Here is a 21,933-nt window from a genome sequence, read left to right on the forward strand (position 1 = left end):
GAAAATGCATCGCACACGTTGAATGCGTACGGTAGATGGTCTTGGTTTTTTTTTTTGGTTTTTTAACGCTTTGGCCAGATCAAAGGTACAAGAATATATATATAATTATCCGCAATCGCAGCTGTTGCACCTTCATTTTAATTACGAAAGCAATTGCCCAGCAGTGCCACAAGCTATTGGCCACATTCCCGGGAGGCAGCCAGCGTTTTGGCAAATTCCAATTGTACGAGTATATTAAATACTTGCCATTAAGTTTTAAGCAAATTTTAATTACACTGCCCCGTCGCTTCCGCCATTTAACACAAAAACAATTTCCGCCCGGGCATACATATTTTAGATCAAATATTGCAACTGCTGCACGGAGTCTGCTGGAATGGGCGTCCTCTGCGCTGTGAGTGGGCTCCAAAAGTGGAGCTGGGATGTGGGTGGTGCTGGTGTGGGTGTGGGTGGTGGTGCAGGTTGCCTAAGCGGCCTTTTCATACCCGTTACTCGTAGAGTAAAAGGGTATCGCATATCGATTTGCAAATCGATTTTCTGTGTTTCTGCGATTATAAATATCAGTATTTTGATCAGAACATTAAAAATATAGCTCCAAATATGGAATGCCATACCTCGTTGAGTTCGCAATTAAATTTCCAATCGAACTGTGTTTTCAAAAAAAAAAAAATTTTTCTCAAATTTTTTTTGCAATTTTTGACGATGTTCTGTGCTCAAAAAGGGAAAATGTATGGTACAATTTTTTTTTTAAATCGGAAAAGTATGGATAGTTAGCTATGTTTATTAGCAGCACAGAACAGTCTTTATTTTAGCTCCCGCACGAAATTTCTTGTCTCTTATTTTAATTTTATTATTCATATTATTTATTTATTTGAATATATTAAATTATAAAAATTATTTTAGAATCATATTTTAAGCATTTAGCACCCCGCACCAAATACTGTCAGTGTGGAAATTTCTCTTTGCACTTCCACCAGCTGAGTAACGGGTATCAGATAGTCGGGAAACTCGACTATAGCGTTCTCTCTTGTTTTCCACTTGGCTGGGCGGCTGGGCTGCCCTGCCCCATGAAATATGAAATTCAGTTCGTGGCTACGTGACTTGGGAGTGTCTATTTTTCAGCAGGGTTTCTGCTGCACAAACGCATTCCCTGTTTACTTATTTAACACAATTTTCACATTTCATAATTCAATGTTGGAGCTGGGAGTCTTTCTGTCACAAAATGATGGGCGGTGGGCGTGGCGGTTGTGATACGCATGCGTAACCCCGCTTCGGGGCACTTGGGGAGGTGCCATCACAACGTTTTTGCCATTTAATGTTTCTCATCTTGCAACTGGTGATTGCATGCAACTCTTTTCCGCTTTTCCTCTTGGACAGTACCCTTATGCTACAGTACATAAGTGGAAAGCGCTGTCTGGGATCTCTAAGCGAGACGACAACCTTGAAAGGCACTCAACAAATAAAAGTGAGCACTTCTTGCTAAACTCCGTGTGCCCGTGTGTCCTTCGCTCACAATTATTATACATAGTTCCTCTCATTGCACAGGCACATCACGTATCCGCCGTGGTGGCCCACTCACGAACTCGACTCCTGATGCCTCCAATGGCGAGGGGGGGCGAAGTTTGCCTTTAAACACCGTGTCCCATGCACCACAAAACTTGCGCTTGATTTGCAAGTGCAACTAACACGGCAAAAATGCTTTTGTATAAGTTATTTACGAATCAATGGATATCTGGTAGTCGCGGCAAGCCATCCCTCTTCTTTAAATGTAATTGCATGGTATACAGAGGTTTTTGAACATATAATCTCCTTCTAACTTTATGCTGGAAATTGAGTGGAAGCAATTCCTTTATTGTTTATTAACATGACCCATTTTCGGCCGCTTTCTTGCAGTGCACAGGATGAGCATCTGGGCGGGATGTGGCCGAAGTGAAAGGTGTGCTCCTGATTGCTGCTCCTGATGTGACGGAATGTGGGCCTAGATGGGATTTGATTGATTGCAGTATGGGATAGAATCAGGTGGCTTGGCTGCCGTTTGGCCAGTAATGCAAATCCCAACTTTTCCGCTTTAATGGCTGTTAATGGCTGTGGTCTCTGGGGAATCTTTAATAAACAAGTCGGGGAACTGCATAATTCCCTGCACAATGTGGAAGGATGCTTCGTGGCAAAGCTACTTTCGGGTTGGCCAGCAACTTCCGCTGAAAAACAAGCACTTCTAAAGGTAATTGTTTAAAAATGGACTTTATTCAGTTATGGCGCAGCAATGTCCTCAGTGGCCACACACATGCATATGCATCTGCATCCGCATCCACGTCCTCCTCGCCCTCCTCCAACTCCATATAGTCCATAGATCGGCTGTCTAGTCATGTGTGCGCGCTGTCCATGTAAATTTTAAGCAACTCTCCAAACTAACAACCGACGCAAATTGCTGCTGTTGCGGTTTATTTTGTGTTGCAAAAATATGCAGTGCCCTGCCCTTACCGTCTGTCTCCCGTACGCCATTCGCTGTTCCCGGGTCCTGAATCCTGTATCCTGGTTGCAGAATCGTGGCTCCCGTCTCCAGTCCCCTGCATCTGTGCATCTGTGCATCTGCAGCTCCCCTCTAGTTGCGCAAAGGCCATGGAAGATCTGGGGGATGCAGATTGGACGGACGGCTGCTTCTAGTGGCGCATTGTTGGGCCTGACTTTTTGCTGCCCGGAATGTGCGGAGTTTGTTTGTTGTGATGTGTGTGCTAGCTGGTTGGTTGGATGGCTGGTTGGTTGGTTGGTTGGTTGGCTTGGCGGGCTTGTTATTTTACCCAAAAGCTGTTAAATTGCTTGAAACAAAACAGTGGAACTTCATGGTACTGGGTGTTCCGGGAGTACCGCCTGCGTCCATGGCCATAAATATTAAAGTGGGTGTCAAAAGGAATATGTGGTGCGAAATGCTTTGAATGCTGGTCCTTCCAGCATCCAATGAACGTGCGATTCGGCAATGAAATAAATGCCAGTGCCCAATGGAACATCCAAGAACGTGCCAACGATCCCGTTTCCAGATAGTCCGTGAAAAGCTAGCTACCACTTGCCACATTAATCAGAAAAACAACCAAATGCGTAGACAAGTCGCAACCCAAATCCCTGGACAGCCGTACTTTATGGCCCAATGAAAGTTTCCACTTAAACGGGGATTAATTAAAAGTAAAAACTTGGCAGTGCACCTTGAATGAAGACTTTGCCATGCATGAATATTTTAATCAAATATCTTGTGCTCAAGAGAATGAAAAGAGCACGTTTTTTTTCGGTTGCACTGGCCATAAGGATTTGCCTTTAGCTGCGAAACTTTGCTTAAAAATTAAAATTATGCAAAACCAAGTTTTCTCGTTTATAGAGCAAAGCGAAAAAAGAAAAAAAAAAAAAAAAAAGGGGGGGGAATTGCTCCTTATTATTTATTGTGTGCCCAAGCCTTTTCTTGCGATGTGTTAAGAAATTATGCGGATCCTCTGACATTGAACTCGCTAACTACTGCTGCATCCGGGATTTTTATTAAGTTTCAAACGCTCAAGAGCTTTGCATTTTATCTGGCTGGCAGCCTTTGAGCGGTCTTAACTTTTCGACTACTCCCAGGCATCGAGCCCTTCTTATTTGTTATGAAAACTTCGGTTTGGCGGCCTTCCAGGGGGCTACGACAAGTGCAGCTCGGGGCTTAACGTCTATGAAAAGCCCGCCTCGAACAGCGACGTGGAGTCCTTTGTGGGCGAGCAGGTCCTGGGATCCTGGGATGGTGGCAAAAAGAGCGGTGCGTACGGTGCCACGAAACAAGTTAGCTCCTTAGTCCTTGCTACTTACAGGCAACTACTTGTTTCCTGCCACCTCGTGTGTGTGGGTATGATGTGGGTATGTGTTCGTACCACCACTTACTTTGCTTGGGTGTGGGTATGGAATGCTGTTGGCTTCCTAAACGGATATACCGACTTCAAATAGTTTTTTCCTCTGTGAGCCCCATTCTTGTATGCTTCTTTACGAGTATTTCGCTTTTTCCAGTTGTTGCGGTTGCACTTTTTGTTTGTTGCCAGCCTCAAGGAGCTGGGGGTGTATCGGCAGGGGTTGCCGATGCAGATTGTCGGATGCAACAGCACGTGCCAGAGGTGTTCCAACTCCGTATGCTTCCCGGCACTCCGCAACTCGTGCCTCGGCAATGATGAGTTGTGGAATATTCCCGGGGAGCCGGAGAGCCGGAGAACCGAAGTACGGAGTACGGGCCACAGCCAACGGACTTCTCGACTTTGCGACCCTGCCTGCTGATACGGAGATGTGCGGTGAAAACTCAAGTCTACTGCTACACCTGAAGAAACTAACACCATTTAACACCATTTCTCCAGGGGATATTACCTTTAGATAGGTCAGATGTATCTAAAACAGTCAACGCACTACACAGCAACTAGTCAACTAGTTATGTTGGCAGAAAAGTCCTGATTCCTTGCTGTGAAGTTCTTTAAACTAATTTGTTGCAGTGCATGCTTTGCTGTTATCTGGTCCAGTGTTCTCCACTCGGCAACTTGGCTATCCACACAGGACTAGGAGCGACCCAGGAGGCGGTCGAAGATGCCCGGACTCGCAGGACTCTGTGTTTGGTGTTTGGTGCTCGGTTCACTTGCTGCTTTATATTTACTAACAGGCACTTGAAGTTCATCGCTTACAAACATATTTTCACTTCGTCCTTCCCCGGATCCACATCCACATCCACGACCACCAACGTGCTTGGTGAAAGTGCTTATCGCTTTATGATGGGTTCTGTTCAGTTCACTTCGGCTTAGAGAACTGGTATCCTTCGGCGCCTTCGGGGGGAATTTAATACTTGGGTGTGTGGCCAGGAAAAAGGTAAATGCGGTAATTATGTCCTTAAATTTCTGTTTCCAGCGTTCGACAGCCATTAGGCCAAGCTATCTGGGTTAATTGTTTAGGTGCAGCTATCAGGCAATAGCCAGAACCTACTCGAACTAAAATCGTCCTTAAGCTTTTGCTGAACATTTTAAATAACGTGCTGGGGCGGTAATTACAGAACAGTTTTGTTAAAATAAGCGAGTTGGTAAATTTTGTGAGCTGCATAAATTCATTGGGCGTTTTAAGCCACCGCCAACACGCAAGACAATGCCGCACAATGGGTGCAAAAACTGGAGCAGGGATTCGTTGGGGATTTTGAATGGGTGCAAGGGGTTCTCCCAGCATAATCACACCTTGACCACCACCTGTCCGCGCTGACGGACACCCTTTTTTCTGCCCCATGGTCGTTGCAGTGCATTTAATCTCGACAACATTTCCTTTGCCGTCGAGGACGAGGACGCAGCCCATGACATTTCCTACCTGCAGTCCACCTCCTCGCTTCCTTCCGGCACCCTTTCCTTTTTTTTGCTTCAGCCCTTTACTGTTGGCGACGTTGTCGAAAACAAAAATTAGTCCTGCCGTAAAATGGGCAAAGGAAGTGGTAAGTACCTGAACATCCCAACTGAAACCAACCCAACCCAACCAACCATCCGATCCGAGCGTAGACGCCATCGGCCGACTGCAGTAACCGACTTTGGCAGTAAAAATTCGTAATGTGCTGCTAATTAAGTTCAAAGCATAGTTACAGGCGCTGTTCCCGGCCAGTCTAGTCCTCCTGCATTTAGTCCTGTGCCGCAACCGTCCGCAACCGCCAAAGGTCCTTGCAGTGGAGCGCCGGATGGCTGGATGGTTGGATGCGTAGGATGGGGCTATGGTGAGTTTGGTTCTGGCTACGGCCCGTTGACAGTCGCAATCCTCAGTGAATTTTCGTATGATTGCCCCGGAAAATCCACCGGCCTCGAGGTCGGAGTTGTCCGCTTTGTGGCCGGCACATCCTTTATCCTTTATTTCACGCAAATAAAATACAAAAATTGATTCCGCCCTCAAAGGAGAGCCAGTTGCCATGGCAATCCTTCGGCTATCCTTCGACCTCAAAGCATATCCAAATCCTTTACAGTGGCAGCTTTGCCATCAAAAATGTATATAATGAAATGTTAAATTTCTTATGATTTTGTGCTTATAAAAACAAACGAAAAATTTTAAATGTATAGTAACTGCTAAATACTTGGTTTATTAATAAACTAATACTATTTGAAATATAAGCTTTAATAAATTGGATATTATATTGCCAAAATATTTATTTTGCTCTGTGTGCTTGACTTTGATTGTGAAGCTTATAGTAAGCCGAAAATTGCGGTCTGGGGAGCCAAGGACTTAACTGGCCTGTAAATATTTTGCTTTAGCGGAGCCTTGGTCATCATCAAAATTTAAGGACCCTTGTGAAAAGCAGCGGACACTTTTGACAGGTAGCCCGGGGGAAAGGTGTGGGACGGGACACTTCATTTAACGCCACTTAGAAGCGAATACACTCCATCGTGCACATTAAATTTATAATTGCATAGATTTAGACGGCATTAAAAATGCAAAATGCGTCTCGTGCCGCAGCTGCGGCAGATGAAAAGCGGAAAATGGGGGTATGAAAAGTGGAAAGTGGAAAATGGCGAATGGGAAATGGGAAATGGTGATTGGGGTAGCTGCTTGCTGCTCGCAACTATATCGGGCGCATTTGTAAAGTTACGTCGCCTTATTTATATGCAAACGGCCACTGGCCACTGCCCACAATGCAACTAATTGCCAACGAGTTGAAATCCGGCAAAAGAGCCTTTTTCAAACTGGTTTCTGATGCGGCCAACGTTGCCTAAGCGTTGTCTAGTGTTGATTAAATACTTGCCAACTGCTCTGTGCCATCGCCATCAAGGGCCATTTTGATATAGGGGCTTGCGGCCAGTGATATCGGGGCTGTCATTTTTGCCACTCTGGCCCACTTGTTGTCACTGAACTGGCAGGCAAACATGGAGTTTGGCCAGACGCTTTGCCGTTTTGCATGGACTGCGAATGAAAAGTGAACAACAACGCAACTGTTTCGAGTTTAGAGCCACGCCTTATTGCGCCCGGGGGCATGCAACAATATTTGTCGTGCAGTTGATAAAACTGTCCTTAACGGCCCTGCCCCGTTATCCTGCCCGATGATGGCGACGATTCCACTCGCAGGACCAAAGAGTCCTGCCACATTGTCGTTTTGTCTGATGAGTTTTTAAGTACAGACAATTACAAACGACAAGCGAGGAGCAACAAATGCAACAAACGCAATCAGCCAGCCGCATGCCATAGTCGCTCGCTTACTTAGCCAAGCCAGTGCCACGCCCCCTTTTCGGTCCTTGGTCCTTTAGGGCCAACTATCCTGCCCTTCGTCCCCCCCCCCCCCACAATCTGGGGCATTTCTGGGCGATGGTAACCATCTCAGGGACCTGCGTTTGCGGTTATCACATTCTGCTGGGCAGTTTAGCTGCGTAATTGAATTAAATTTCGTTTTAAAATGTAAAAGGCTTTTGATTTGGCTTGCAGTCCTTGATGTTGTTTCGTACTCCATAAAGTAATTAACATTTGTTTCAATTCCTGCGCACCAAGTTTGGACCACAAAGTGGGAGTAAATCAACGATAAGTCCTCTTTGACAGGAATTTAGATTGGGTTTCTTAAGCAATAAAAACTATAGTGAATTTAAGAACTTTGAGCGTTTTTTGTGGCGTCAAACGGGAAATAAAATGAATATATTTTATATAAATCAAATCACTTTTGGTTTGAATTTCGTTCCCTTGCGGACAATACGCTATGCAATTTTACTATAAAAACCTTTTTCGGTTGACTCATAAGGAAAACAAAATTCAAAGTAATCTTTCTAAAAACGTAATTTAAAAAGTAATATTCGTTTGGTTGTCAAAAAAGGTAGCTTCGAAATGCCCGGAAAATCCCTGGGCATTCACCACAATTTCGATAGTGTGCGTTGGTACCGCGGAATGTCCGCCGTACAGATGAAGGCCTGTGATAGATTGCTGCACGCCTTGCGAGATGACATGGCGCAGGGATCCACGTACCGGGTGCGCCACTGTGTCCACCAGTTGGGCATCTATCCGCCGGTGGGAGCGTCGCAGATCAAGGATGTCATTGCCATGAGTCAGGGCAGCGATCTGGCATTTTTGTGGTTCCTGTGGGAGTTCGCCTACAAGAGCCGCCGAAGGAGCAGGAAGGACAATTGGAACTTGGATTCGGAACACTATACGGTGAACGAACAGTTGCTGTTGTCCGGCATTGCCCATTTGGATATGCCATCCACCCTGAGAGCCTTGGATGCTCTGCTGCCACCTGGAACTCAGTCGAAAAAGCTCAACTCGCCAGTGAAAACTGCACAGAAAAACTGCCAAAACCGAAAAATTATGCTCTGCCATATTTTGCTCCTCAGGTTCGACCTCGTGAATATATCCCAAAGTCCAGATACCGGCCACCTGAGACCAAGGTTCCCTTTCCGGAATATTCGCATTATAAGGATCGTATGCAGCAAATCCCAAATGAGAAGCCTCGTTGGTTTGCCCAATACCGATTGTGTCCTGCTAAACGAGTGGTAGCCACAATGCTCACAGAGGAGCTCAACGGGCTCTCCTTGCAATCTGACAACTATAATTTGGAGGACAAAGATCCCAAATGTGAAATACATCGCTTCTTGAAGGAGGCGGAGAATTTGCAGAAGCAGGAGAAAATCTACAATCAGCGATGTCTAGCCCAGCTGGATGTGGTAGGAGATGAGTTGAAAGCTCGCCGAAAACACATCCTACAAGATATAGAAAACAATGTTAAATGGGCGAGTAAAAGTCATGGTAGGCAAACAGAAAGACCTTCAAGCCCAGTTAAACATGCGCCAACTACGAGAATAAAGGGTGATTCCACCATGGTGATGGGTTTGGGTATCGAAGAGAATCCCAGGTTGCATTCGTATGCCCATTCATTGGAAAACTCGATCAGGGTTATGCTCATGAAGGGAAAAGAGTCCCATCTCTGCGGAGCAGGTGACTGTGAAGACCTGGATGTGGACTGCGACGTGAAGGACTCTAAGGACATAAACATTAAACCACAATCTAAAAGTACTAGGAGTAGTTACAAGAGCCAAAATGTACTAAAGCAAATTCGGAAATCAATTGAAAGGTCTACAAAGTCCATTGAAGAAAAGCCAGTGAATTTGCCCACTTCAAGTTTTGAGAAGCTCGCAGATCTTATTCCCGCTTGCAGTCGAACTCTGCTTTGTTTGAAAACATCAGCCACAAAGTGTCCTGAAGAGGAGATCTTCACCAACAGGACTATTGCTGGCATTCAGTTGGACCACCACAAGGTATACGATATCCCATCGCCTCCTGTAGAGCCCTTGCCATGGGAGGACAAGGTCCTGGACTTGGAGGACAAGAAACCTGTGATCAGAAGGCTCTGCATTGATGCCCTTGGGAATGGCGAAACCAAGTCCAAGAAGGAGTTGCAGCGAAATAAATTCATTCCCCCAGTTTCACGAGCAGCTGCCAATTGTGCAGTGGATATGTTTCGTAAAAAAGTTGCAGAAACCAAGGAGAATTCAGCTGATAAGTATACAAAAAAGAATGGGGGCGATATACTCATCGATCCGGATGACGACGAGCAGATAGAAAATCTTCTGAAGGAAGCACTTCGGGTTCTCCGTGCCAATCGGCAATACGTGCTAGCCACCTTTTCCAATGCCCACAAGATGCCCGTAATCCTGGATTGGGTGGCGAATCGCTATGGGAAGTCTTACAACCGTGTTGGGATGAACTCGCTGGTGAAGAACTCGTTCCTGATATACGAGAGCGTCTACCAGGATGAGAAAGAGCACAAGCGGGATATGCTGAAACTGAAGAGATCTGTGACGGGTCTGGGTGGTTCTATCAACTATGCCAGTCACAAGAAGTTCATGTCCCAAGTGAGCCAGAGGAAGGACGAGTACCACAACAAACTCAATGAGCTGGCACTGGAGCAGACGCGTCTTGCCTGGCTGGCAATGCGAGGATACTCGCACCTGGGCGGCAACATCAAGGACGCCTTCTTCGCCTACATGCCCGCCAGGCGGCAGGATATCAAGCGCCAGCATGTTTGGAAATCCTATGATTACAGGGATATGGTGAAACTTCGGCTGAGATCGCGCCCAATGTCCATCTAAAAATGGTGATTTTAAATTTCAGAACGTATTTCGATTTGCCATTTGGAAACCACATCCTCCCGGACCGGTTCAGCAGGGCAGATCGAAAAACATGCATGTCCATTTGAAATCGCCATTACATTCCCTGGTTTGCACATATCTCGTGATCTGCTTAGTGGCTGGTACACTCGAAAAAACATTCAATGAAACTTGTCATTCGCCATTGTGGCCAACTACTTATGTAAACCAAACTATGTATAATCCCAATTAAAAATGCTGATGCCCAACTAAAACGCCATGGACGGCAAATGAATAGCAAACACGGCCGAGTCGGGGCTTAGTTTCAGATTTTCAGCTATCGCCTGGTCGCCAGATTGCCGATGGGCCGTTGTTGCTCATTAATTAAAAACGGGGTGGTGAAACCGGTTGGAGGTTGGAGTGTCAAACCCATTTCGCATGCCCCATGCCTCATGCCTCATGCCCCATGTCCCCTTTCCATGCCGCACTGAATGGCGGAAAAGTGGGAAAGCGGAAAGGGGGAAAAACAACAGACTGGCAAGCTGCTGGCCATGTAATGGCGCTCCAATGACGCACGTGACACGTATGGCATGGCGCTGACAATTCAAAATCGACTCGCTGACAGCGGGCAGATGACGCAGCCAGGAGCACAGGAGGACAGGAGGACATTTTCGGGCGGCGACGTCCTGGCTGATGGCAGCCAGCGGTCTGCCCGCAGCACTTTGTGTATTGAATAGGTTGAGCATGTGACAGGATTATGATATAAATCATTGCATACTTTACGGCTGCAATCGATTTAAGGGCGCCTGGCATTTTTATTTTTTGATAAACTGAAACAACGGACGCGTTCCTGCAATTGATGAGAGCTTAATTATTTATTTACTTCATTATTTATATATTTAATTTGTATAGTGTAAGTCAGAAATCATATTTTTTTGGGGTAGTTACAGATACCTTTTTGCTTTGTAAAATGATTTGTTAATTAATACTTTTTAATCGTATTAATAAAAATAAATGAATATACCTTCAGCTTAATCGCATTTGATACCTTTTCATATATGTAAGTACCCTATCAATATTAATATTTATATACATATATATTAAAAGATGTATCAATATTAGTATCACAGATTACTAGCAGGTCAGTTACAAATTGTATGTTTTTCCCCCTTTGGAAACCATTGGACCAACATCCTTTTGTAGGTGTCTTAGTAAGACCCAATCACACAGGATGTTTTTATACGGACCCTGCAGGAGCTGTCCGATAATCGCCGGGTGGTGCAATGAGCTTGGTGTGGCAGGAATCCGAACAATGCCCCCCGGAGACGGATCCCCCATTGGCAGTGCCATTTCCATGGCCATTATATTCAATTATACGACAATAACGTGGCGCTCAGGGCGCTGCGGTTCACGGGAATTGAAAATAATAATAATATGGGGGGTGGTAGTAATGGTGGGTGTGCTACGTTGAATAGATAAAAAGTGCAAGCTGGCTTTTCGGAAATGGGGGGTTGATGGTCCGTGCACAAGGACTTGGCCAAACTATCAGCAAGAAATTATGATTAGCTTTTGGTTTTGCTAAAGTTTTCGACCGCAGTCAGCTGTGGTGGGGCACTTGCGAGCTGCCATCGCATACTTTGCGGCACTAATCCGCCGGGCGGACGGATCAAGAACTACGGACAACACACAACGGACAGCGGACAGCGGGCAACGGACAGCGGATTTCGGACGGACAGCGGATTTCGGACGGACAGCGCATCAGTGGAGCATGAATCGTGGAACCTGAGAACAAAAAAAAGGGAATTTCCGCAAGCGCAACGTTTTAATTTGACTCTTGATTGTTATGCCATTGTTGCCTAGCATTGTGCATTCCGCATTCTACACTCGACATTCAGCGCCCTTCACTCTGTGTGGGCTCTTTGTGTAATCGCCGCTAATGCGCCCAAAATTGTGCTAAACGATTTTCATGCTGAAGCCTTACCCTCCAGCACATCCCATTTCCGCCCACCAATTTTCGAGACTCCCGGACCGCGGGCTATTAGGCAACTGAGGGCTGTGCGTTACAATAACCAAGTTTTAAAGCCCCGAGAAATAGGGATGCTATTTTTCTGACTTATCGCAGGATTATGAATCGTGGGCCATTTGACTTTCCTGGCCATTGTGATTTGCATTTGCACGCAACATTTGTTAAATTTCTATCGTCTATCGTCATGTATGTCATTTCACTTAATTATGCCATTTACTTTGCATACAAAGCTGCCATAAGTTTGCTCCCAAAATTCTTGGACAAATTTTCGGAGAAGAGGCGAGGCAGTTTTCCAGCACAGAACAATTTGTCACAATTATTGCACACGAAATGACAGGCAGATGAAAGCCAAGCAGCTGGAAAACAAGCTCCGGCTCCGGAAAAGTCGACTCCAAGTAGGCGAGCCGTACTTTGACAAGTTAAATGTGTTCTGGGCCTGCACAATGATGCAGCAAATGCTCGCCGGAATATTCAGTAGCAGGCGTAGAAATGGGGAACATGAGGAGGAGGAGCAGCGGGGCGAGTGAGCCAGGTGGCTTGGGCAAACGTGTCCAAAATTTTGTCATATTTTTTGGTTAATTTCTAAAATGCAAATCATCGATGTCCTGGCCGAGCGGAGCACGTCCTGTCGCCTTTTTGACAAATTTGCCCGCACTGCTCGTGCGGCAATGTGCTCGTCACAACTTTCTGTGGCAAGGAATATCATGGATCCGGTTGGCTCTTTGTAATTTTCCATCCTGCAAAAACCCGTGCCTGTCGATGTGGATGTCGATCGTTATGTTTTCCATGGAGCAGGCGGTCGCTCATTTGTTTGCAGCTTATTCGCATAGTTGATGTGGCTTTGCTGCATGGTTCAGATGGCCACGGCTCCAAAGGGCCATGTTATGCAAAGTTGGCATTTCCATTTCCTGCCTTTGTTTGCTCATTTCTTAGTTTGGTTAGGCTGAAATAGTCCTTTGAATGCAACAAAATTGGATTATTTCTATACCCGGTATACTAGATTCGTTGAAAAGTATGTAACAAGCAGAAGGAATTCTTGGATCAGGATTAAATTAATGAATTAATAACTTATTTTTATAATTGGAAAGCACCCCGCACCCTAATTTCATTTTAGTTGATTAAAATTGAATTAATAACTTATTTTTATAATTTCCTAATAGTCGGAATGGACACCGCACCCTAATTCCATTTTAGTTGACTAAAATTATTAAATAAATGAATTTATAACTTATTTTTATAATTTCCTAATAGTCAGAAAGCTGGAATATTGTGGTGTTTAAACATTTCTATCTTAATACTAAATCATGATCGTTTTCGAACCCCACATAGGAAAGCAACTTCGATGATCAATCTTCACCTTCTCTAACCGTATGACATTCAGAGTGTAGAGCTTTCGTAAAGCTCGGACCGGTTCTCTCCAAATCCGAACTGCGCATGCGCAGCCGTCTCGCTGCAGTTTCCACGGCGCAGGGCGAAAGCAGAGAAGGTGTTGGTGTTGGAGACTTTTGGGCGTTAAAACTCATTCTACAAGCGATCCGAACGCACAGTTGAGTTCGAGACGTAGACGCGTGCGCACCTACACGAGTTTGGTGAGTCCCGATTTCTGCGAGTGTAGTGCAGCTGATGTGGTGAACCAAGTGAATCAAGTGTATTGATTGTATTGATGGCTGACTGCACTTACATGCCGTTTAAAGTGGCGCAAAGCATATTAATTTGCAATATTAAAAAATAATCTATCTGTCCGTGCAGGTTAATGTCGGCTAACGAAATGGCGCTTGTGAAAATATGCATATTTGCTTTGGCTTTGGCCGTGGGTAAGTGTGGAAAAAGCTCTTAATTGCATTTGCCAATTAATGATACGTCAATACCATGGCGTGCAAAATGTCCCTGTGCAAACGCCATTTGAATAATGTGCCGTGACTTTAATGCTCTTCTGCTCTCGGCGAAAACAATCGCCTCCAATTGCTGGCCGCACCCAAAACAAACAGCAACAAACGTACAGGTCAACCTACAAACAAGCGAACAACGCAACAAACAAACGAACAAATAAACGAACAAAAACCAGCATAATAGCGACAAACAAACACCATATGCAAATGCGGTATGCAGAATGCAGAATGCAGCGTGCAGGAGCAACTAAGCTGAAAAATATTGTTGTTAACATTATTGGCGACCATGTTTATGCATATCTGCAGTGTTTGCAATTCTGGCCATGATGAGAGTGGCATCATGTCAACTGTTGTCCGATTTCGATGGCACAGAACACGTGTAAATGCCACATGTAGCATACATATATGGCATCTATGGCATCTATGGCATATAGCACACTCGTCTACCATATAGAACTCGCTGTTGTTGCTGCCAATTTGAATGACTTTTGTTATTCGGTTTTCATACCCGTTACTCCTTGTTTAACAGGGTATACTAGATTCGATTAGTAATTAACAAGTATTTAAAAAATTTGAAAATCTATAAGCTGGAGAATTATGTTACGATATACAGATACTAGAGACTTATGGATTCGTACAGAGTGCAAATCACGGGTATCTGATAGTCGAGATACTCAGCTGAAGCGTTCTCTCTTGATTGGTATAGAATTACAAGTGCGAACCCTTTGGCATTCCAATTGCAATTGGCGAAATTCGGCAATTTAATTTTCTGGCAAATTTTCTGCTCATCTATTGTGTGAAAGCTCATTAAAAATTTGTTTGTCTCCAATGTGCGGGACATTAAAAATGCATATTGTTAACTCGCCGGCATAAAACAGACATATATTAAACAAATTGATAGGCGAGCAACTGTTGCACTTGGGGGCGTAAGCTGAATTTGGTAATCACATTAAAATGGCTATTGAAAAATATGCCAACAGCTCATAATTAAATGTATTGCAGTTTCGGGGCCGACGGGTGAAAGCAAATTAAATTGCCAGTTAATTGAGGGAAAAACTCACCGCGTTGAGACAAAGGAAAAGTTTTAATTTGATTGCAAACATGTTTGCGTGAAAAGTTTATAATGTGTGTTTGCCCATCTAGAGAGTCAGACGACGAACACCTAACACCTTTCCCTCCACATATAAAAATCTCTTACATCCAATTTAACAAACCGGTCGGTTCTATGTCAATCTCGCATCAGTTCAGTGAATGACATGAAAAAGTGCTTCAATCTGTTTATTTTTAATCTATTTAATGTTCATTGAACCTAACACGCTGCCTGCACGCACTTTCCCAAGATGACAGCCTCGACACCCACGACACCCACAACGACGTGTGTGACTGGAATCGAAAATCCAAAGATCCAAAAACCGATCCAAAGCGGGCCACAATGCGTATTATAGCCACCTCCGCCTGCTTCGCAATAGGCAGTCAATTAATCTAGTCTAACCGGACTGGGAACCGAGTCAAGCGCTCCAGGACCGGGTTGAACCAGGCCCGTTGACAACGACTGACTCCGACTCCAATTCCAATTCCGACTGCGACTGTGACTGCGAACTCCATGGCAAACTTGTTGACAGACTGTCAGAGCGACGCGACGGCCCCCAACCAAGTGGACCAAGTTGACGAGCCCAAAAAAGCCAGGCCCAAACCGCATAGGCCACGCTCCGCTTGGCTCACTCGCTGTGCGGCGATATAAAAAACGGGGGCCATAAAAATGAAAGGACAATACCTATTCAGGAGCAGGTCGTAAGGGAAATGCCCTTGGGGGAAAACCATTTGAGGCAATTACTAAGGAAACGTAAATATTCGTAGGGTTAAATTTAATTTTTTGCTTCATAAGATAAAACCATTGTTGCACATTTATTTCTACACTATATTCAACCTATATAACCTATTAAAAGGTTACTAGTGATTGAGAGCTTAAATTTGGTCAATTAAATATGTTGAATTTACATGTATTTGCAATTTTAAACATAAAACTCCAACCCATCTAACTGCTTTAGGTAAAAATAATGTTAATATGTGTAAAATCGTCAATTATTTAATTAATTACGACATTGCTTGTCATTAAAAATCTTAAAATTAAAACGAACAGGCAGCTCGAAAAAAGTTTTACCATAATGCAATTATGCGTTTGGTTTGGCTTTAGTTAAATTCATTGAAAATTTCAATTTGAACGCTGTCGAATAAGTGTGAGTTTATAAAACTAAAAATCGATTAATAATATCTGGTGTGGTGAGGCAATCTATAGGCATGTTTGTTCACATTAAAGCCTATTTCTAAAGCCAAAGCTTTCATTTGTGTGTAATTCACAGTTTCGTATGCAACTGTTTCGTTTTTGTACTGTTTTTCGTTGAACTCCTTGGCAAGAGTATTTGCCCAGTGAACTATGAAGCTTTGGTTACTTTTTCTTTCCAGCTTCTTGTTTGGGTTGGGGTACATTTTTCTGTTTTTCACCAGATGCCGGGTCGTGTACGAAACATGTTTCAATGACAAGCGACAGCTGCAACACCAGCAGCAACACCAGCAGCATCAGCAGCAACTTGCTGTTGTTGGCTTAAATGTTGGCCGACACTTCACGCACTAATTGCTCTGTGGAATTGTTTCTTTATTAACGTTTAATCGAATGTCAGCCGAGCGACGTCAGCATCACCATCACCATCAGCATCAGCAACTTGCTGGCATTGTTGATGTTCACTGCGGCTGCCGAACGAAAATTGAAATCGTCTTTTCTTGTTTCTCGCTCGCTTGCTTTTTTATCGAATTACTATGTATCTACATATGTATATACATAAACATAGTATATATATTTATTTTTGCAATTTTTGCTCTGCCTGATTGGAGTGGTTTACCTTGAGGAGAGTTGCACACGCCCGTTAACTGGATGCATTTGCAGCAAAAGTTGTTGCAACTTGCAGGAAGTGCGTGGCAATGTCTCGGTTTTCCGAACTGTTTGCCACCGCGTTTTCAAGGCTGGGTGGATTGGCATCAGCTGATCAGCGGCTTAGATCAGCTGTTAATGGGTCCGTAAACCGGGCTTTGTAATCCCCGAGAGACTTTCACTTTTAAGGTCGCCCCAATCCAGTGGCCTGTGTCGCAATCAAAGCGCCAACTCATATACATATCGCTACATATTGGTTGCTATTTGTTGAGTAGCCGCAAACGGGTTTTCACGCAAACATAGTGGAAACGTTGGGCAAAAAACAAAAGGCAAAAACGTGCAAGAAACACTTGGAAAAAAAATGCAGACATACTTCAATAACAACTTAAAATAATGTACATTTTAAGAAGCTTAAAAGTTAGGTATTTTCAATTTAAATTGTCAAATTTGTCTAGTAACAAAAACATGAAATATGTTTCATTTATTACAATAATAATATGTGTAGTTTTTGGCTTAAGACAGCTTTAAAGTCAAAATAGGAATTCAACTTGAAAAGTCTACTGCTATTACATTGCTTAATATGCAAAAGCAATTTTCAAATCAATTTCTCTCTCAAAAACAATCAACAGAGGACTATTGTCAAAAGCTTCAACTAGATTAGATCCTGGAAATAAATTCACAAGCTTAGCAAAGTGTTTGCACTCGTGACAAACGAACATGGAAAATATTGTTAAATTTCACACTCGATTAGGCACCATTTATTTAATAGATTAGCTTAGCATTTTGTTGCCGCATAGTATAAGAATAATTGTCGGCAACTGTGAGGCTTTGCTGCAATTTAATAACGAAACCATTGAATGCAATGTAGTAAAAGGTTAAATACAGTTTAAAGTTTTATTTATATGGGAGTTGATAGGAGAAGTTTGTGATATTTCATAACCAGTTATTGCAGAGAGTTTCCATCAACAAAGTAGATTAAAGCCACAAGCAAGGACATTTTGTGTGTTATTTATGTATGGACTGCGTTTACATGTGTATATCTCAAATACCAACTACCTTCTCTGCAGCTCTGACCGCAACCCAAGCGCAGGAGTCGAGAGGCGGTTTCCGTGGCAGTAACAGCCAGTTCCGCGTGGGACCTGGACATCCGCCCTCGCAGCGCCATTTGCCTCCACGAAACCGCGATCCCGTCCAGGAGGCATCGGTGGTGCCAAAGAGCAAACAGAAGGCGGCGGAGAAGGAGTACGAGCCCACCGAGGAGTGCCCGGAGCCCAATGGTTTCTATCCGGACAGCAAGCAGTGCGACAAGTACTATGCCTGCCTGTAAGTGACCAACAAGTAGAAGACACCCCCACGGCCATGGGCCGTATGAGTAATGCTGCATGCCTAATGCCACATTGACCACCTTTGCAGGGATGGTGTGCCCACGGAGCGACTGTGTGCCGATGGCATGGTCTTCAATGACTACTCGCCCATCGAGGAGAAGTGCGATCTGCCCTACAACATTGACTGCATGAAGCGAAGCAACCTACGTGAGTATAGCTCCTTAATTTGTAAGACCCCACCTCACAAATCCCAAGAATCCTCCTCCTATATACTCGTATATATGTATAGCACATATCTTGCTCCATCTCCTGGGCAGAAAATCGGGCAATAAACGCGCTCCGTGCTCGCACTTATTTGCTCGTTACTTCTGGGCTGCGCTTTTTGTTAACTTATTTATTATGCAAACGGCATGCGCAGCGGTTAACCCAAATTGTTGTCGTCAATAGGTCTTCGGTCTTCGGTCTTCGGTCTTGGTCTTGGCGGTGCTTTGTTTTCATTTTTTTCGCCTCCACCATAGACTTGTTTTATTCGTGACTTTATTATTTCCCCAGCGCCCGAGTCGCGCCATCGAAATTTTAAGCCCAATTCCACGGCAATTGGCTTCCCGCGGCTTTAAACTTGCCGGCAATTCAGTTTACTCTGTCGTCTGCCACGTGTGTGTGGGAGTAGCATACTTCAAACTTTCCGACAAAAGGCTTTTATTAAGGTTCTCTCGATGAGAGTTTCTTGCACTAACCGTTTTTAGTGTGTTTTAAAGAAACTTTAAGAATTTTACCATACAATTTGTGGGGCACTTTTTAACATTAAATATTAGTGCACGTTTTAGTTTTTACATAAATGATTTGCCACCAGCCATCAAGGCAATTAGTACACATTGTGCAGGCCCATTAGCAATTTCAATTACCTTTGTCTCCTGTTGACATATAACGTTGCCATGGCATATATGCATATACCATAGTTCGCAAAGCATACAGCACCTGAATAAATGTGTGTCTAGTACATTGTGCTGGCTGTAATGTATTTACGGATGTGCAAAAAGGGATTTTACGAACATACAGACAGTTACCTTATGCGTGGAAAGTTCAAAGATGCATAGATGGAATATTCTATTTGGTAATTTCTTCGTTCTCCAATCCCAGAAACACCTCAGCCATCGCTTCACTGTCCCCGCAAGAACGGGTACTTTGGTCACGAGAAGCCAGGCATCTGCGACAAGTTCTACTTCTGCGTGGATGGTCAGTTCAACATGATTACCTGTCCGGCTGGCCTGGTCTTCAATCCCAAGACGGGCATCTGCGGCTGGCCGGACCAGGTGGGCGTCACCGGTTGCAAGTCGGAGGACGTGTTCGACTTTGAGTGCCCCAAGGTGAACGAGAGCATCGCCGTGACCCATCCCCGCTACGCCGATCCCAACGATTGCCAGTTCTTCTACGTCTGCGTCAACGGAGATCTGCCCAGGCGAAACGGATGCAAGCTGGGCCAGGTCTTCGACGAGGAGAAGGAGACCTGCGACTGGGCACGCAAGGTGCCCGACTGGTAAGATATGGTTATCCTGCCTACTCCATAGCTCTAATATCTCTATTCCATTTCAGTGCCGACTGGTACAAGGATCGTCTGACCGACAAGGAGCTGGATGAGCTGGAGAACCCGAAGCCCAAGACCACGACCACCAAGAGGCCACCCCGTGTCCGCGGTCAGTCGAGGCGTAAGCCACAGCCAAAGCGTGTGGAACCGGAGCAGGACAAGGAGGAGGAGGAGGAGTAGGCCTGATCCCCCCGACTGTTTTAGTCTTAAGTGAATCCCCACTGATTGTCACCATTAAACGAGTGCAGAAGGTACACCTAACCGTTGATCGCCTTACTCCAACTGGGTAACTTCATGGGGCCAAGCGTATCACTTGATGCTGTTGGGCAATCCGCGGATGCCAGGGGAATTAGCCCCAACCTCGCTGCTTCGTTCTCCATTCCCAAAGCCCCGGCGAATGTAATATGCATGGGAATTTGTGTGTGGAGCAGTTGATGTGGTGCCAAAACGAGAGGATTTTATGCGCATCCAGTGTGCACAATCCGTGCACTCTGCGATGCGCTCGTGTCCTGTCCCCTCGTCCTCGTCCTCGTCCTCGTCCTCGTCCTCATCCTCATCCCCCCTCTCGTCCTGGTCCTCGTTGTGCCCGTGACATGACGAAATCAATGCGGCTCCCTGCCCAACTCTTTGCGAGAGTTTTACCCATTGCCTGCAGCGCATAAATTCAATTTGCCGATGAGCGTGCACAAAAGTATGCAACAAAATGGCAACAACTCGATACAGAACACACACACTTACACACACAGGCACATGCAGGGGAACAAGGATATTGTGTGTTTGTGGGGGAAAGGGGGATGATAGCGCGAGGGATACGGAGGATGGGGCAACATGTGTATGACGTTTGGCAGACAAGAAGCATTCGATAAAACGCATTGAAATTGCATTGTGGAAATTGTGAGCAGTTGAATGGTGAGATTTACAGTGGCCATTGCCAATGGGGGGAATGAAAACTTCTGGGGTGGAGAAAAAAACTCAGCAACTCGGCGAGCAGTTGAGGGCATCAAGTCTTATTGTTTAAGGACTGACGTAAAATCTGAGCAAACGATGACATTTCTACTTGGCATTGCTCGAACGTTTGCTTAAATTTAATTATTCATTCGAATTGGGGTAGTTATAAATGGATTTTCCATTCAACTTGCTAACAGAACAATGAATTGATGACGTGCCTGGTTGGCAGATAACCATGGAACAGGTTAATTGGCCAACTCCCATTTATTGGTCTAGTTAAGTGGAAATTCATATGAATATTTAGAGAAAAGCTAAATATTTAAAATACACATTTTATATGCAATATCTATCATGACAATGTCACTTTTGAAGTTTTAGATGTTTCGATAAGCACAAGAGTGTTATAAAAAGTTCTTTTTGGCAAGACTAATTTTAGTGGCTGTATCTACTTAAACTCCTAATTGTTACTACCTAAGATAAATGCATTTTTCAGAAACCTGTTCTCGCAATATGTGGGTCAAATTACCTTAGATCCCATCTCTTTGGGAACTTAGTAAGCCTGCGATGGACCAGCTATTTTGGTGTTAATTAGCCACAGCTACGGGTCATCTACCCTGGACTTTTGGCGGCTGCCAAAGGACATGGGACAATCGCCTATTGAGCAGCTGCCTCTAATTAATCAACAAACACACATGCACGCGCGCACAAGGACCAAGGTACACACACACACACACATACACACACACACAACAGCAACTGGGAAGAGAAGCGCCTCCTGCTGCTCGGCTGTCAATAATTTGGCACGTACTGTGACTCCGGGCGCCACCTGCTTGTCCTTGTCCTTGTGCTTGTGATTGTGCTTGTGCCATCCATCGTGTCAACTCGACAATGAACCGCAGTCAGATCCGCAACACTCCCACCAGAGAACTGCAAGAGTGGCATTTTTTGCCACCCTGATCACACTCAACAATTTTGAGTGCGGGTGCCACTCACACCGGTTTTCGTGGGTACATACACCCGTCAAATTCGGGTCTGCACACCCTGGCCTGCGCACCCGATCATGCGCCCCTACGTCGCGGTACCGATCACACTCCACTCATAAAGGTAAGAAGCAAACATGCAGAAAAGCAAGTGCCTTTTCTCGAACACCGGTGTCTGGCAAACACC

The 21,933-nt window shown here is 44.7% G+C and overlaps 2 protein-coding genes across 2 annotated transcripts; both read left to right on the top strand.

Annotated features, from left to right (window-relative positions):
- Positions 1 to 7,740: 7,740 nt before the first annotated feature.
- LOC120458936 lies at positions 7,741 to 10,372 on the top strand. Its single transcript, XM_039646791.1, is given in 2 exon segments — positions 7,741 to 8,272; positions 8,275 to 10,372. Coding segments are annotated over 2 exon segments (2,256 nt in total). The 5' UTR covers positions 7,741 to 7,812; the 3' UTR covers positions 10,071 to 10,372.
- A 3,212-nt stretch (positions 10,373 to 13,584) lies between these two features.
- On the top strand, positions 13,585 to 20,071 carry LOC120458725 (protein obstructor-E). Its single transcript, XM_039646475.1, has 6 exons — positions 13,585 to 13,682; positions 13,843 to 13,907; positions 17,976 to 18,231; positions 18,322 to 18,440; positions 19,374 to 19,770; positions 19,827 to 20,071. The coding sequence occupies exons 2-6, from the start codon at positions 13,847 to 13,849 to the stop codon at positions 19,996 to 19,998; spliced, it is 1,005 nt and encodes a 334-aa protein (XP_039502409.1). The 5' UTR covers positions 13,585 to 13,682; positions 13,843 to 13,846; the 3' UTR covers positions 19,999 to 20,071.
- The last annotated feature ends 1,862 nt before the right edge of the window (positions 20,072 to 21,933 follow it).

This window comes from Drosophila santomea, chromosome 2L (genome assembly GCF_016746245.2).
Source record: "Drosophila santomea strain STO CAGO 1482 chromosome 2L, Prin_Dsan_1.1, whole genome shotgun sequence".
Classification (NCBI taxonomy): Eukaryota; Metazoa; Arthropoda; class Insecta; order Diptera; family Drosophilidae; genus Drosophila; species Drosophila santomea.

Bases quoted from the DNA above. Each gene is read 5' to 3' on its own strand.
- LOC120458725 (XM_039646475.1), top strand. From the start codon at position 13,847: ATGTCGGCTAACGAAATGGCGCTTGTGAAAATATGCATATTTGCTTTG. The intron at 18,232-18,321 runs GTAAGTGACCAA...CCACCTTTGCAG, and splicing joins GACAAGTACTATGCCTGCCT to GGATGGTGTGCCCACGGAGC. The intron at 18,441-19,373 runs GTGAGTATAGCT...CTCCAATCCCAG, and splicing joins CATGAAGCGAAGCAACCTAC to AAACACCTCAGCCATCGCTT.